Below are 17,036 nucleotides of genomic sequence, written 5' to 3' on the forward strand. Positions count from 1 at the left end.
GGAGTCCACTCCGTTCACATTTACCGAAGCCTCGCAAGACCCCCGACCTTTCACGGGCATCATCTCATTTATCACCCGCGGCTCAGAGACGGAAACAAGAGCCCAGGATCACAACGGCCCACGGTGGTGGAGCTGCAGAGCCCGGGCCCGCGCCTGCCGTCTGGACGCCGCCGCCTCCCCGGACGCTCGGGCGGACCCGCCGGGGCGGACCAGGCTCCTGGGCCCCGGGCCCTCGAGGAATCGGCGCCGCGGGCACAACAGTGCCCTGAGACTGGGGAGTGGCTCCGGGCCTGTAAGTCGGCCGGGTCAGCCCTCCCCCAGGGCCCGAGCCTCCCCTTCGGGCCGGGTCCTGGCCCCCGCCCCTGCCCGGCGGCTCCTCCGGCAGCCCCGCTGACTCAGCGCAAACCGAGCCGCGGCGGGCGGGCGGGGAGGGGCCCGGCCCGACCAGCCGCCCGGGGGCAGCAGTTCCGCCCGCCCCTCCCTCCGGCCCGCCCCGCCCCCGGGAAGAGGTCGGGAGTCGGGAGCCGCGGCCCCGGCCCAGCAGCGCTCGGGAACCCCGAGAGAACCAGGCGGGAGCGCGCGGCCGAGCCCAGGCGCGGGATGACAGCCCTCGGCGTGCAGGTGGGCGAGAGCCCGGTGGGGGTGTGTGGAGGGGCCCGGCTGGGGTCCGGGGGGGAAGTCGCCCAGGGCGCGGTCTCCTCGAGGTCCTGCGGGCACCGAGGCTCCCAAACGGCTAGGGAGGAGTGTTGTGCTTCTCTTTGGGGTCCGCAGTGTTCATCCGTTAGGTGCACCAGAGGGGTCCCTCCTGTTAAAAGGGGGCGCATCTGGAGCGGAGGATGGACGGAATCCACTCGTAAAAATGATCCTCGCCTTGTCACACGAGGAAGCATCTCTGGGGAAGCCAGAACTTTCCTGGGCGGGGGCAGCAAGACCATCTCCCCTCCCAAAACTGATTTTGGGGGGCGGGCAAGGGGGTGGACTCGCTGGGGCACGCGGAAATCTCAGGACAGGCTGTAGAGAGGGGAGGGGCCCGCCTCGCAGAGATGGGGTTTCTCCTTAGAATGATGCGAGGCGTCCATCCGCACCCCCACCCCCCGGGCGTGCGGCTCTCCGCTGCCCTGCGCCGAGCTTCCCTAGCGGACGCGTCCCGCCTCCTTACCTCCCGACTGGACGGTCGGGACGGTGAGAGCGGCCCGCAGCCTCTGCCTGCAAGTGCTCGGCGCCCCGCAGCGCAGATTCCGGGGCTGATCCCGCTGCGCGCACTTTGTAGATGCGGTGACCGAGGCTCAGGTGCAGTAACCCGCCCGTGGCGGCCGGCTCAGCGATAGAATCGAGTCGAACCAGACTTCTGGGCCCGAACAGGAGAAACTCCACCCACAGGCCGCGCCCCAAGCCCCTTGTGGCCGGGACACCGCAACCCTAGAGCCGGATGCAGCGCGTTCCTCTCGTTCTGGGCATAATCTGGAGTCCCGGCCGAGCCGCCTCCGGGACCGGCAGTGAGGAGGGTGGGAGCGGGTGCGGTCCCGCCTTCGGGAGCCGACGGCCCTGCGGGGGAGAGACGTGCACACCGGGATTTAGGAGCGATTTGGGGAAGCGAGTGCTAGATTAAGAGGTGAAGAAACTGCGGCAGGATTAACGGGGGTGGGGAGGGCAGGAGAGCAGCCGGGTAAACAGACTTGACCTTTTAGTGAAAGAAGGGGGCGGGGCTGATGCTTAGGAGCACTTAACCGCCTGCCTGGGACTCTTCTAAGCGGTTGGGGTGCTTAGGTCTCCTTTCGGCTCCTCCCGGGGGGCCAGGAGGCAGGTACTGTTATCTTCAGGGGGTAAATAGCTCGCCGGAGGCCAAAGAGCTAAAAGGCAAGCGTGCTGGCTCCCGGTGCCCTGCGGTGACGCAGGCGGAGCGGGCTTACTCTTTAGGAGGCTGTAGAGGAGATTTCCAGCTGAAGAGGGGGTGGGTCTGACCTGGGCCTGGGCTGAGTGGGCACTGGGAAGGGGGGGCGGGGGGGGAAGCGCAGGGGCGCGGGGCGGGGGCTTCATGTGGAGAAAAGTAGTGAGCAGCCCAAAGTGTCCACTACTTAGGGGTTGACGGGATCAGATGGGGTGCTGGGTTGCAGAGGAAGACAAGACCTTGGCATTGGCCTCAGTGGCCCAGGAGTGCCAAGTGACACTGTTCTACAGGTCACTACTTATCATTCGGGGCTCTGGATGAAAAAGGGAAGGAAATGCTTCCATTTTTTTTTTTCTTTTTTTTCAGTGGAATTGGTCCAGGCCCTAAGAGATTTAAGTGATTTGCCCAAGGTCACAGAGCTAGAGGCTGGTGGGTCAGGGGCAGGGCTAGACTGCCCTCATACCCTCTGGTCCACGGACCTTCCACTGACCACGCTGCTGCCCAGCTGCCCTCCGGGCGAGGATTTCAGGCCCTGCATCACTGGAAGTTCACAGAGGTGCTGGCAGCCGGGGTGTGGGGCAGTGGTGAGGAAGGAGGACTCCCGAGTTACCTTATTACTGTTACTAATATTAATCAGGAACTGTTTCTGTGCTGGGCACCTTTATATTCATGATCTCACTTAATCCTTGGGAGTTTTACTGGTGTCAGAGTTTGAATGATGCCCTCCTTTGGGGCGGGAGGGGGAAAATGACCTGATGTCAGCTGTCTTTTCCTGATCCCAGTGTGATGTCTGAGGGCCTGGAGATTAAAGTTCACTCTGTGTGCAGGACAGGTGGGGCTGAGGGTAGGATGGCATGTGCTTTTTCTCCAGACAGCGTGATGTCTGAGGTCAAAAGGCCTCTGGGTGCTGCGTTCTTGTGACTTGTTGCCTGCGTCTGGGGTTTTCCCATCCTAGAAACTTATCAACCTGTAGGGAGTTATAACCTCCGGGTGCCTTCATGGCTACTCTTTCCTGCAGGGATCACTAACTCCTGCTACAAAATGTAAGTACGTAACGGTAGATGAGAAAATAAGGGTCAAGGAGGTTAAGAAACCTCGCAAAGACAAACACCTTTATGGTTTGTAGGCACAGAGATTTCAAAGTTCCCTTGGTTTGTTTCTTAGTAGAGCCGTTCTTTCCTAATGAAATCCAGTACAGACTCTTAGATTCCCAGCGGCTCCAGCAGGTAAGAGGGACCTGTTGTGGTTGAAGTGAGGGGCCGGGAGCTGACCCCCTGCCCCCTGCTTTAGCACCTGGAGGCCTCAAGGAGACAAGGGGATGCGGTTTGAGAACCAGAGCCCAGACTCCCCGCCTGAGTGTTCTTTACAGCGCCCCCGACTGCCTTTGCCTCTGGTCTGAGTCGGGTCCCGAGCCCTTGGGCGTCCCTCTGGCCACTCCAGCCCTTCTCACCACGTACTGAGCCCCTCCCACGAAGGCCCCAGTGGGTACTTACCGGCTGTGTGCATCCCCCCCCACTACGCATGATACAGTTGTCGGGCAGCTGTGCCAGGCTTTACTGTGATCTCGGTGAATGCTCTTGGGCTGGTCCCCTGACCCGTGTGTGACACTTTCCCTTTTTACATACCCCGCCCCGTCCCCCCCCGCCCCCCGCCGTGGAGCACCCTACTCCACCAGACTCAGGTTTAAGAGTGAGACAGGACCCTAACTAGGCAGAAGTGCTGAAAGCAAGCCGGATCCATAAGGATCCCGGGGCCTCCCGGGAGCGTGGCTCTGCTTTCTGCCCCTCACCGAGAGGGGTGGCCCAGACCGCCTCTGGAAGCCTCCACTTGCACGTGGCATAGGGCTCACCCCCAGAGTCCCCTTTCGGTTTGCTTCCCAGCAGTGACCGTCACGCATGAGCTGTGTGCTTTGCTTGCCTCCCAAACTGGGGCGTGACCTGGGCTGCTTCCACACACACTGTAAAGGGCGTAAGTTATGACTGGGCAGGAGATGGTTTAAAGGGAGCTTCAGACGGAAGTGACAGCGGCTGCAAACTCGACCTCGTGGCTCTTGAGCACGGCACTGGCACCGGGTGCTGGGGACACGGTCCTGCCCTCCCACTATGAATCAGACAGGAATGGAAAACTTGTCAGAACGGTTCCTGACAGAGAGTGACCGGAGGGGTCCGTTCTGGGTTGAGTGGGCAGGACAGACCTCTCCCAGGAGGCGATGTTTCAGCTGAGACATGAAGAATGGAGAAACGGGGGCAGCCGGGAGAAGAGCCTTTCAGGTGGAGGGACCAGTAGGTGTGAGGAGGAAAGTTCTAGGCTTGTCCTAGGCATGCGAGGTGGCCGGGAGGATGCCCTGGGAGGGCTTGTGGGCCGTCTAAGGAGTTTTACCCTTTGAAGCATTCCTTTTGCTTCCGGGTTGGGGGTTGGGGACGGTGGCTTGGGGGTGTCCCGGGGCTGTGAGAAGGGACACCTCACTGGACGCTTGGCCCAGCTTGTCAGGAGAGAGGATAGGGTGTACTTTTGCGGGGCCGAAACCATAGGCTGAAGGGGAGCCTCAGGGACTCCCCCGCCCAGAAGCTTCTAGAACAGACAGCGGTGCCATGTCCTGGGCGGAGTACAGGCTGAGCCAGACTGAAGGGCAAAGTGCAAACATCACTGCGCACTGAAGAAAAGTGCAGAAAAAGCTGGGTGCAGATTAGATTGAAACTGGGGAAGACCAGGGGCCAGAAGAGGGAGCTGTGTAACCTTCACTGATGTGCTAATAATGTCTAGTGCAGCATTCTTGTTTTGCATACAAAGAAACCAAGGCTGGCTGCTAGCTCAAGGTCACGTCTGCCAAGCCAGACAGGTTTGCTGACTTCAGAATGGACCAAGATTTGCCTGTCAATACAATTTGGGTTTCTTATGCATTATAAAGATCATTAAAGAAAGGTCAGGGAACTCTTTGCCCGATGAATAACTGGATCCACAGGCAATGCTTACAGGTCTCGAATGGAGGACGGATGGGGAACAGGTAGGATGGGAGGAGGGTCCCCCCCGCCCCACCAGGAGGTGGGTCTGTGCTGTGACTAAGGTGGGCTTCCCGGGCATCCTGGGAGACCGAAGCAGAAACCGTGGCTGTCGGAAGCTACAAGGTGTGCTCTGGGTCTTCCCTGAGGAGGCTGGTGCGCTGTGGCGGGGGCCCTCCCTCATGCTGCCCCGTGCTGTCTTCCAGGCCCAGAAGCTCCTGGCCCAAAGGAGACCCCGCCGGTCCTTCTTTGAACCCTCCATCCGGGCCCTCATCATCTTGTGCGCCTCCCTGGCCGTGGTCCTCTCCTCCCTCTCCATCTGCGATGGCCACTGGCTCCTGGCCGACGACCGTCTGTTCGGGCTGTGGCACTTCTGCACCACCTCCAACCAGGCTGAGCTGCACTGCCTCCGAGACCTGAGGCAGGCCCACGTGCCCGGGCTAGCCTCGGGCATGGCGGTGGCCCGCAGCGTGGCCACCTTGGCCGTGGTGGTCGCCATCTTTGGCCTGGAGCTCCTCATGGTGTCCCAGGTGTCCGAGGACGCCCACTCGTGGCACAAGTGGGCCGTGGGCTCTGCCCTCTTCCTCCTCGCCTCCATCCTCTCCTTCGGGGGCCTCCTGAGCTTCCTGACCCTCCTTAGGAACGAGGTCACGCTCATGGGCCTCAGCCTGACGTTCTGGAGCGAATTCACGGCCTCCTTCCTCTTCTTTCTGAACGCCATCAGCGGCCTCCACATCAACAGTATCAGCCGGACTGACAGCGTCACGTACCCCTGGGGCCTGCCTGCAAAACTTTAGGCCCCCCCAGCGAGGGCGCTGAGTTCTACCAGAAAGTGTGGTCAAGATGGGACTTCTCCAACACGTGACATTCGAACTGCCGCCTCTCGGCCTTGGGGTGGTCGGGCCAGTGGCCTTTGCAGCCCAGAGGGCAGGTGGGCGCCTCCGAGCCACCAGCTTAGCCACGTTATTAGGATGTTGACTTCACAAGAAGAAACATATTCTGAAACCCATTCTTGAGTCCTTCCTGGGATGGGAGTAGATGTGGAAGCAGCTCAGGTAACCGGTGCTCAGGCTGGCTGCACAGCCAAGTACATTCCACACCTGTTTTAGTGACTCTGCTGGGATATGGGCTGCAGGGCCCCCGGGGCCTCCGGGCTTGCTAAGAGTGAATCGTCTGTCAGCGAAGGGTGTCCAGTCAGTGCCGAGGACTTGCTTCACCAGCTCAAAGGGCCTCGTGCAGATTCCCTGCTTTAGCTTTGGTCGCGTCAGGGAGGCAGCGTTCAGGGCTGCTGGGGTGCAGAAGCTTTTCAAACCGTTTGACTTTATTTGAGCCCTGCCCTTTGTCGGGGGACCCCGTAATCCCTGGATAACCCCAGCTTCCAGCAGCTGGCTGTGCCTCGGGACTCTCCCTGTCAATCCCGCCTGAAGCCCTTCCAGGAGGGCCCGCCTGGCTTGGTAAGTGTGGGCAATCCATCTTTGGTAAGGGCCCGACAGCCTCAGGGTGCCATTTTTATCCTAGCGCACACTTCAAAGAGCACGTATCTGGAGCTGCCGGACTCCAGGGGGTACTGGGGACTGGCCCGACCTCAGGTAATGATTAACAACCACCCTGGATGCAGAGGCCTGCAGGTGGAGGGGACCAGGAACCGGTGGAGATTTCCACCCTTGCTGGCCACTTTACATTTCTGTGCACCAAACTGGCCTCTTTCCAGTCCCTTTTCTGCCCAGTACCCTCAGCCCATTTCATTCAACACTAGCCCCGTGCCCCTCCCCCACCTGATGACTTCAGGCCTTTCCTGGTTCATTCTGGCTGCCACTGATTGCATGGGGTTTTGGTCTCTGCCCTGCCAGGTCCTCTTTCTGGGCTGGACTGGGTGCCTCTACCTCTCCTGTGATTTTTTTTTTTTTTAACTTTTTGATTCCAAGATGTACAGAGTCCATGAAGGTCCCTGGAGAGCGCCCTGGAAAATGGATATCTGGCCTTCTCACCCCCGTAGCAGACTATAAGATGCAAAGGGGGTGACCTTGTCTCCAGGGGTGAGATGCAGAAGTTGGGGGCCAGGGCCACTTGTCCAGGGTCACCTAAAGCCAGAACTAGAGCTGGGCCCACCTACCAGCAAGATGCCCTCTTCTCTAGCCGCGGGGAGGGTCGCCTCTGCTTCTGTCAAGAATACTCTCCTCCTTGGGCTTCCCTGGTGGCGCAGTGGTTGGGGGTCCGCCTGCCAATGCGGGGACATGGGTTCGTGCCCCGGTCTGGGAAGATCCCACGTGCCACGGAGCGGCTGGGCGCGTGAGCCGTGGCCGCTGGGCCTGCACATCCGGAGCCTGTGCTCCACGACGGGAGAGGCCACAACAGTGAGAGGCCCGTGTACCGCAAAAAAAAAAAAAAAAAGAATACTCTCCCCTGAGCACGCAGGCTTTGTTTTGTAAAAGGGTTCAAATATTTAGTCCTTTAACCCTCACATGGCTGCTAATAATTGAGGGAACTGAGATTCAGAGTAAAGGGTGAGACTTAAAATCCCCAGTGGGGCGGGGAGACAGGGCCCTGTCCGCCCTTGCCCAGGAGCAGGGGAGACAGACAGCCTTGGAGCCTGGGGATTTGAAACCAGAAGCCCTGGACCGAGCTGCCACTTCCCTGCTGAGTATCTTGGTCAAGTCACTGGTGAACCAGTTTCTCTTCTGTCAAATGGGATTCTGCCCCATTTCCTTCTGTACTGCAGATAACTTAGCTGAAAGCAGGAAGAACAGGTGCCTCATCCCATGCTAGGGCGACTGAAAGGGCTGGGGCTCTCCTGGGCTCCCTGTGACCTGGTTGTCAGAAGGCTCTGGGGGAAGAGCTACTGGGTGGGTGAGTTGCAGTGAGGGGTGGGGAGGGTCCACCTAGGGCCAAGGGCCTCAATTTCTGCTAAGCTTGTCCCTGAAAACTGGAGCAGGGGGATCACGGAAGCCCCGTCCTCCAGAAGGTGGCGGGGGACAGCATCCTTCACCTTGAGGCTCAAGGGCAACAGGGCTGACAAATACCAAGTCTCATCCCAGTTACCGTTTATTCCCCTGCCCCCTCCTGGGACCCCTGAAGTCTTCCCAGAAAACTCAACAGACCCAAATCCCAGGCCCTCTTCCTGCCCCAGGCCCGGAGGAGGGGTGTTAGAGTCGCAGGAGCGATCACACGGCATCTGGCAGGAAGATGGGCAGCAGTCGGCCCTCAGGACCCATCTTGGCCTGTCTGGGTGGCCCTGCTCCAGCCTCAGATGACACTGGTCCTGCAGGTACCCCGGCTCTGCTCCGAGGGGCTGGCCTTGGTGCCGCTGCTGAAGGAGCCGAGGGCCACCGGGTGCAGTGGGAACTCACACAGGTGCCACTGCCGCCACTTCTTCTGAACCTCCAGCGGCACCTGCCCCCAGAGACCAGCCGTCACCCGGAGGGAAAGATGACCCTTGCCCAGGGTCCTGCTCCCCTGGGGCCTCGTTCGGGCTCTGCCACGTCTGCCCAGCGGGCACGCCTCCCCCTCCTGCAGGCCGCTCATAGATTTACCATCTCGACTCCCATTCAAGTGGGGCAACACCGCATCTAAGTAACGTCAACTGCGCAGCCTCTGTGCCAGGAGCCTCACGTCCCGGCAGTGCTCTGGGCAGGGCGGAGACCTCAAGCTAAGGGCGCAGCCCCCCGCCCTGCCAGGAGTCACACTCTTTGGAGGTCTCAGAGGACGGAGCAGCAAACATTTCACCTGAGTCACTCATTTTACAGGTGAGAGGCCTGAGGCCCAGAGCAGGGCAGTGACCGGCGTCACCCATCGAGCAAGCGGACAGTCATCAGCCTCGGTTAGGGCTGGGGCGCCTGCACTTGCCCCCATTTCCTGAACGTGCCCAAGGATAAGAATCACCTGGAGTGCTAGTTAAGACGTTCTCAGCCTCCAGCCCGGACTGACGGGACCTATTTTTGCTGGTTTAGAAACAGGGTAGGAACCAGCAGTTGTTTTAACAAGGCCTGCAGGCGATCCTGGGGCCCCCAGGAGGTGAGCCCAGACTCCCGGAAGACAGGCCCAAGCCAGGAGGGCCCGGCCTCCCCCACCAACGCCACACCCCACTCCCCACCACCCCTTCCAGGTACGGCTGTGAGGGAGCTCCCCTGCGCCCGGGCAGCCCAGGACACTCACCTCCCCATTGAGGAAGCAGTAGAGAACGGCCACCACCAGGCCCTGCGGAAGAAGCAGGGCAACGGGATGAGTGCGGGCCCAGCCTCCAGCCTCCTACCCGCCTGGGTCCTCTCATCACCAGCCCCAAGCTCACTGCTCCCCACAGCTGTTGCAGAGCCTCCCCGCGCCTCTCCCCCTCCAGGGGAAGTGGAGGCTTTCTCTTCCGGCCCTCAGTGCCCCTAGCTGTGCTGGCATCACCCACAGGCTGACACCCTTGGGGGCAAGGACCGCCCCCGTGTCCAGGGAGGGCCCCTGCACCAGGGTGGTGTCAGTTACATCAAGTGCAGGCCACAGGGACCAGGCAGGTCACCGGAATCAGTGAGGCGGGCCATCTGGGAGAGGCAGGAGCAATGGCACCCGAGCGATGCCCATCCGCCCGAGCTCAGCGGGTGGGGCAGCCCATGGGAGCCCCTGGGCCTCCGTGGGCTCATCTGCAAGACAGCTGGAAATCTGGAGAGATTTAAACAGGGCCAGCTAATCAAGTTGAAAGACAAATGTGTAGCCATGTGGTCGGAACAGCCGGCGTGCAGGTCGCAGGCAGGTACCGGCCAGACAACAGTGGGGCATGATCCCCCCTCCTGTCCAGGTCAGAGGCCTCAGGGCTACGTATGCTTTAGGTTCCCTGGGATGGTGGGGGTCTGTGCCTACCAGGACCCTCCCTCCCTAGCATCCGGAGCTCCTCTCTTCCCAGTGGTACCCCCGGAATCCTGGCGTGGAGCCTGCCAGGCAGGGCTGCGGGCTGAGATGCAGGATCTGAGCCGAAGAGGTTTGCGTGGAACCGTGAGCTATGAGCAGGGTCTCGCAGTCCGGATGCCCTGCTCACCTCAGGGCCCTCCGAGGGCCAGCCTGTCCTTCCTAACAAGCCCCTGCCCTCAGGCTCCCCACAGAGGCCTGGGTGCCACAGCCCCTCCCCCCAGTGCCAGCCAGGCCTGCCCCTAGCTACTTAGGACATGGACAGGACCCCAGAGGGGGATGAACCAGCCTGTTTATGGTGGGCTTCCTCCACACGACTGCTCAGGAGTCCTGGTGGTTTTTTGTTTTGTTTTTTAATTTATTTAGTTTTTTTAAATTTTTGGCAGCATTGGATCTTCGTTGCGGTGCGCGGGCTTCTCATTGCTGTCGCTTCTCTTGTTGCAGAGCATGGGCTCTAGGCGCACGGGCTTCAGTAGTTGTGGCACTCGGGCTCAGTAGTTGTGGTGCACGGGCTTAGTTGCTCCGCAGCATGTGGGATCTTCCCGGACCAGGGCTCGAACCCGTGTCTCCTACATTGGCAGGTGGATTCTTAACCACTGCGCCACCACAGAAGCCCAGTCCTGGCGTTTTAACAAGAGTTACAAACTAGAAGGATCTGCTCTAAGAGTCTCAGGTGTGGTTGATGCCACATGGAATGGGGACCACGGGAGTGGGGCAGGAACACGGACTCAAGGTAGCGGTTTTCATGTTTTGCCACACGTTAGAATCACCTGGGAGCTCTGGCCCAGGGTGCACTCTGTGCCCCAACTCCAAATGTCTGGGGTGAGACCATCAGCAGCTCTGAAAGATGGTTCAAAGGGGCACCATTGATTAGGAGCCGCTGTCAGAGGGTGTGAAAGTCGGGCTTTGAAATAAACGAGAGCTGGGTTTGGGGCGCAGCTTAGCCTGTGTAATTTTGGGCTTCTGGTTTCCAGGTGCTTCATTCAATCCTTGCAGAGCCCTAGGATGTGGGTGGGGAGGACCCCTGCTTCACAGGTGAGGGACTGAGTCCTGGGTCGGCAGGCCGGGAGCTGGTGGTCAGGCTGCTGCCACCTCACTGGACCAGGGCTGCCCCAGCCTCAAAGGTCCGGAGACACAGTCTCACTGTTGAGGTGGGGGCAGCCCTGGGTGAGGGCTGGTTAGACGTGCCCCAGGTATGCAGAGGGCAGCCTGCCTCAACCAGCAAGCTTCAGAAATTCCATGGTTTGTATACAATCGTTAAGAATATGCAGTCTTGGACTTCCCTGGCTGTGCAACAAGAGAAGCCATAGCAATAAGCCTGTGCACCGCAACGAAGAGTAGCGCCCGCTCACCGCAACTAGAGGAAGCCCGTGAGCAGCAACAAACGCAGCCCAACGCAGCCAAAAATAAATAAAAAAATAATAATAAAGAATATGCAATCTTTGAAGAATTTTAATGACCTGGAGAAACGTTCATGATGGAATGATAAAGAATTAAACAGAACAAGGAGGATATAAAACCACACGTCCCGATCTCAATTTTGTGTGTGTACATGTGTGTGTACGTGTGTGTGTCTTCTTGGATAGAAAAGAGACAGAAGTAAAGACACTGACATTTTAACAGAGGTCATTATATCGGGTTATGAGATTATGGATGGATTTTCCTTTTTCTTTTCCTTATTTTCCAAATTTTCCTCAATAAGCAAGTATTTCTACAATTAGGAGGAGCTAGTAAACTTTCGTTTTTAGAAATATATGACAGTGATCATGGCATTATGGTTCTGTATGTGTTCTTTAAGCTCTCGTCTCTTAGAAATACATGCTAAAATATTTACATTTGAAATACAACGATGGCTTGGGGTTGCTTAAAATGATGAGGGTGGGTGGCGGTAGAGGTGAAACAGGACAGGCCATGAAAGGGTAAGGGCCACACGGAGGTTCATTATATCGTCCACTTCACTTTCGTATTATGGAAAATTTTTTCCATAATACAAAATTTAAAAAATATGCATACAGTATAAATGTATAATATATAATAAAATGATATCTGTTTGTATTTGAACAGTGGTTCTTTTTTTTGAAAGAAGTCTTAAAGATCCTTTTTCTCTGTAAACATTTCTATGGGAACATTTAGGAAAGCGCTTTGGTTTCCTCTTAACAAGCATTTCCCCAGAGAGGAGGCGAACGGCCTTCACGAGCAGTCTGCAGCCCCAGCCGCAAGCCCAGCTCCAGAGACAGGAGGTCCCCTTCCACGCAGGATGACACCTGGGTCTCCAGGTCCTCAGCGGGGTCACTACCCACTTCTGTTGACCGGGTCATGACCTTCCACCCATCTGGACCTGGACCCCCCCACCTGCTAAAGGGGCCACGGTGAGCCCAGCCTCCCGCACGTTACGTGGAAGCTTCCTGGCCCAGAGGAAAAGATCACGGATTACACAGGAGACTAGGTGCTCTGTGGGTCTGGGGGGCTGGCAGGGGTCTCTGGGCGGAGAAGAGGCTCTGCGGGAGTGAAGGGGACAGCCCTGGGGGGGGGGTCTGAAGGCGCGGCTTAGGGCCAGACCCCACTCAGGAACGTGCTCCCAGTGACGCGTCCTCCCTGGAACAGGAGCGTGACAGGAGGACCGCCCTGGGCACACCCGTCCTGAATAGAACTCCGGGAGTGAGGGCGGCCGCGGCCTGCCCAGGCGAGGAAGACTGTGGGATGGTCAGTGTTGTTGAGGACAGGCTGGCTCCTTCCGGAAAACCCACTGGGAGAGAGTTCTCTCAGGCCTCTCCCTCGGGACTAGCCTGTTTTCATCTAAATCTTGAAACAGAGTGTGTTTCTGTCTTTGCTTTGGCTACTGGGAAGCTCCAAACCAAATTTATGACACACCTCTGCCACCTTCAGAAAATTTCATCAAATTTGTTTCTGTGTATGAACTCAGTTTTGGCTTTATTTTCTTTATTCGCTGATCCAATCTACTTATTTTTTTGTCCTTTGTATGTTTTCCCTGAAAGCTACATCATATTATTTTTGGAAGGAGATAGTTATGAGTAAATAAACAAATAACACTGTGACGTTTGGGATTCATGTTAAAAGCCCCTTCTGTCCAAACAGGTTTACTATATTTTTTAACTTTACAACATCTTGTTGAATTAGAAGGTAGGTGGTTTCTCCCCTCCCTTTGTTTTCTTTTTTTAAAGTTGGCTTTTATTTTTCGTAAATTGTGTATGTAATTGGTTTCAAAGAGTCAAATGTCTCTTGTCACAAAAAAAAGAAAAGAAAAAACTGTAAGCTCCTGACACCCCTGCCCCCATTTCCTGTTCCTCAGAGGCAACGACTTGGAACTCTCTTGACTGATTCTCAATTATATGCTGATGTTGCTACTTCTGAATTTTTCAGCTTGGGGCGGTTTCTGTGGACTTCCCAGTGTGGAGATGAGGCTATCATTCTTTCGCACAGCCTTCCACCTCCGGCCCACGCCCCCACTACGCTCGTCTTCCTGTCCTACTCCTTGATGGCTGAGCCCCAGCCCTCTGCGGTTACATTATTTTGACTCTAATTACTGAGACTCGTGTGATCGTGTGTGCTGGCTTATGTTCCCTTTGTCTTCCCTGGAGTCAGTCTCTCTCTCCTTACTTGCATCTCCCACCCTCACGTGACTGGTGGGGAACTTGGGTCCCACTGAGGGTCACGCAGCACGGTGAGGTCCTGCCCCTGCCTCTCTTGGGTCTCTGCCAAACGAGGCAGAGGGATGCCTCCGGGAAGATCTGGCTTTCGGCCTCTCCATTTTTCTCTCAGGAGAGAGAGAACACCTCTTCCCACCGTAAAGTCACAGTCTGGAGCTTACCTGGAATGAGCCAAGGGCCAATTCAAAGAATAGCTGCGTCTCCATGGCATCCTCCGGGGAGAAGGCAAAGATTATGTAGTGGACTCCGAAGAGGGGGACCAGCAGGAGGGTGGACTTGGCCAGGCGCCTGAGGACACAGAGGCGCTGCAGTCTCAGGCCCCTCCACACCCAGGGGCCTCCCTTCTCGCCTGACCGCAGGAGGCTTTGCAGCAGCGTCCCAGCTGCTTGTTTGTTTTTACTTCCGTTTCGGAAAGTCCCAACTCCAACGTACCCGTCGCCCGGATTCAATACTTATCAGTCCACGGCCAGTCCCCAAATTTCTGTTCATGCACCCTATCAGCAAAACGCTTTGAACCCATACCCACATGAATAACTTTATTGATTTATACCATATCTGCATGTATTACTATCACTCTGTGTCTAATATATTATTAGCAAAACCAGCATTTCCATTTGTTTGATAATAAATATCTGTAAGGAGAAGCTCTTTTGTTTTCTCCCCAGGTTAGGGTTGCCAAATTTAGCAAAGAAAAATACAGGATACCCAGTTCAATTTGAATTTCAGATAAACAATGGGTAGTGTTTTTTTTGGTGTAAGTACTAAAAAATTGTTGTTTATCCAAAATTCAAATTAAACTGGGCATCCTGTATTTTATCTGGCAACTCTGTCCTGGATCCCCAGCTGCCCCCTACTTTGGAGCCACTACTCTAGTGACATCCTGGGGAATCTGTCATCCAGTAATCCAGGCCTCTGCCAGATTCTCAAAACTCAGACCATGACAGAGAAAGCCTCTGTTGGACACTGATTTGTCTTCAACACTTGTCATGGGCTGAACTGTGTTCCCCCAGAATTTTAAGTTGAAGCTCTAAGCCCTAGTACCTCAGAATGTGACTGTACTTGCAGACAGGGACCAGTTTAAATGAGACCATCAGGGTGGGACCATAGTCCAGCCAACTGGTGTCCTTGTAAGAAGAGACACCAGGGATGCAGGTGCACAGAGAAAAGGCCACGTGAGGACCCAGCGAGGAGGTGGCCGTTTCCAAGCCAAGGAGACAGACCTCAGGAGAAACCAAACCTGCCAACACCTTGATCCTGGACTTCCAGTCTCCAGAACTGTGAGTAAATAAACTTCTCTTATTTAAGCCAGCCAATCTGTGGTATCTTATTGTGGCAGGCTGTGCAGACTAACACAGCACCTTTCTTGAACATCTTAAAGGTTTTAAAGTATTTTTGGATCACATTATCTTGAAAATCTGCTGAAAGCTAAGGTCTGGTGAAAGCTACGGTCTAGCGAAAAGCTGGAAAATACAGTCCACCCTCGGCATCCACGGGGATTGGTTCCAGACTCTCCGCAGACACCAAAATCCTTGGATGCTCAAGTCATTTATATAAAATGGGGTAGCATTTGCATATAACCTACGCACATTTCCCCATGTATTTAAGTCATCTTTAGATTACGTATAATACCTCCTACAATGAAAATGTTTTGACTGGGAATTTTTTTTCCCAAATATTTTCGATCTGCAATCCAAGGTTGGCTGAATCCTCAGATGCAAAACCCACAGACAAGGAGGGCCACTGTCCCTGTAAAGATTTGAATTTGGGTCCCCGAAGCCCACTCTCTGACTCCCTAGCCTTGTCCCAAGGGTAAGATCTCTGCCTCCAGGGATCCTGCTTAGATTTCTTTTCTCCCCACCCCTGGGGCCGGGTCTCAGGGTCACGTGGACCCATTCTCCCTTCCCCTGGTCCACTGTAAACTTCCAGGTCCCGGCTTTTCCTTTTCCTCCACCTCCACCAGTGCCCAGCACCAGCTGGGTAAACAGTAGGTGCTCGGTAAATGCCTGCTGACTGAGCGAGCGTGCCTAGGTCTTTGCCCTCCACTTACTTATAATGGTTCCCTTCACTTCCTCTTGTTTCTTGAGTTCTAAGTTTTCTCATCAGGATCCTTAGGATGTTTATAAAAAGGATGAAATTAATCTGTAAAACACAAGGCAGAGGTGGGGCTAAAGGTGATTTGCTTTCCCAGCACCTCTCCAGGCCCTGACCCCTGGCCCTGGCCCCTGGGCAGGGAAGGCACTGCAGACCACACCAGGACAGCTCATCACTCCCTCCGCCACCCCCAGTCCTGGTGAAACACACTGTCTAGGCAGGGATGGCTGCCACAGCACCGCCCCCCGCCCCTGGGATTCCGGAGCTCTGAGGTCTGCTCAGTTGCAGCATGGATTACTCACACTTGGAATGCGTTGGAATCTTGTTAAACGGCAGACCTGGAGTAGGCCTGAGATTCTGCATCTCTAGCAAGCTCCAGCGAATGAATGCCAAAGCTGGTCCTTGGACTACGCTTTGAGTAGCAAAGGCTTTATAGCAGAGGTTCTCAAAGTTTAAGGTGCAGATTGCTGGGCTCCACCCCCAAGGTTATGGTTTAGTAAATGCAAATGAGATTTGCTTTTTTTTTCTTTTTTTTGGCCACACCACATGGCTTGCAGGATCTTAGTTCCCCAACCAAGCCCTCGGTAGTGAAAGCACGGAGTCCTAACCACTGGACCGCCAGGGAATTCCCAAGATTTGCATTTTTAACAAGCTCTCAGGTGAAGCTGCTGGTTTCGGGACCACACTTTGAGAACCACTGCTTCGGAGACTTACAGACTCTCTGCAGGTCAATCACCAGCTCCAGGAAGCCTTCTTGATTACCTCCTTTTCCTGATTCACTGTAGTTAGGGATGATGCTACTTGTAAGAGCACTTGGAATACTTGAAAGGGGTCAAATGCAAGCATCTGAGTGTGTCCACTAATCACCAAGTCAATCCTAACTTTCTAAAGGACAGGAACGGAGTCTATTTCTTTTGCTGTCCCCTTCCCCAACTCCAGTGCCCAGTGCCAGCAACACTATGAAGTTGCCCGTGCGTCGGCCCCTCTCCTCCCCTCCCCCACCAGCTCTAGAATCATTTTGCAGAAGCAGGATCAGTGGAGCTGACTGGCTGGGCCCCCTCATTGTTCAGACAAGTAGCCTGGGGCCTGGGGACGCTGGCCAGAAGACACAGGATTAGTGGCCAGTCTGGGACCCCAGCCCAGCGCCCCTGCTTCAGGACACTTCTCAGCTCGCTGTTGGTGCATGTTGCTCTAAGCCGTGTGTGGTGTAAACTAACAAAGGCTCTTTTACCTTATTTCATTTTTTGCCTTTGAATTGTATTTAATTTAATAGGGTGAACTTGAAAGCAAGAGGGAAAATCTTAACTATCCCAAGGATGAGTCTTAAATAGTGGAATTCTAGGCCCCGTGGCAGGCTGGCAGGGAGAAACTTTGCCTCAGGAGTGCCCACCCAACCTCCGTCAGTTACTAGAGAGACTACAGTCTTGTGAAAGCAGCCTGGGCCCTGGGGCTCCCGCGGGCTGGGCTGTCCAAGCCCCACAATTGCAGCAGGGAAACTGGCTCAGT

The 17,036-nt window shown here is 55.9% G+C and overlaps 1 protein-coding gene across 1 annotated transcript; it reads left to right on the forward strand.

Moving 5' to 3' along the window:
* Nucleotides 1-562: 562 nt before the first annotated feature.
* LOC309817778 (voltage-dependent calcium channel gamma-like subunit) lies at nt 563-5,684 on the forward strand (the record flags this gene model as incomplete). Its single annotated transcript, XM_082682083.1, has 2 exons — nt 563-621; nt 5,094-5,684. The coding sequence occupies exons 1-2, from the start codon at nt 601-603 to the stop codon at nt 5,682-5,684; spliced, it is 612 nt and encodes a 203-aa protein (XP_082538209.1). The 5' UTR covers nt 563-600.
* Nucleotides 5,685-17,036: the final 11,352 nt, after the last annotated feature.

Source organism: Grampus griseus (genome assembly GCF_964374135.1).
Source record: "Grampus griseus genome assembly, contig: HAP1_SCAFFOLD_287, whole genome shotgun sequence".
Classification (NCBI taxonomy): domain Eukaryota; kingdom Metazoa; phylum Chordata; class Mammalia; order Artiodactyla; family Delphinidae; genus Grampus; species Grampus griseus.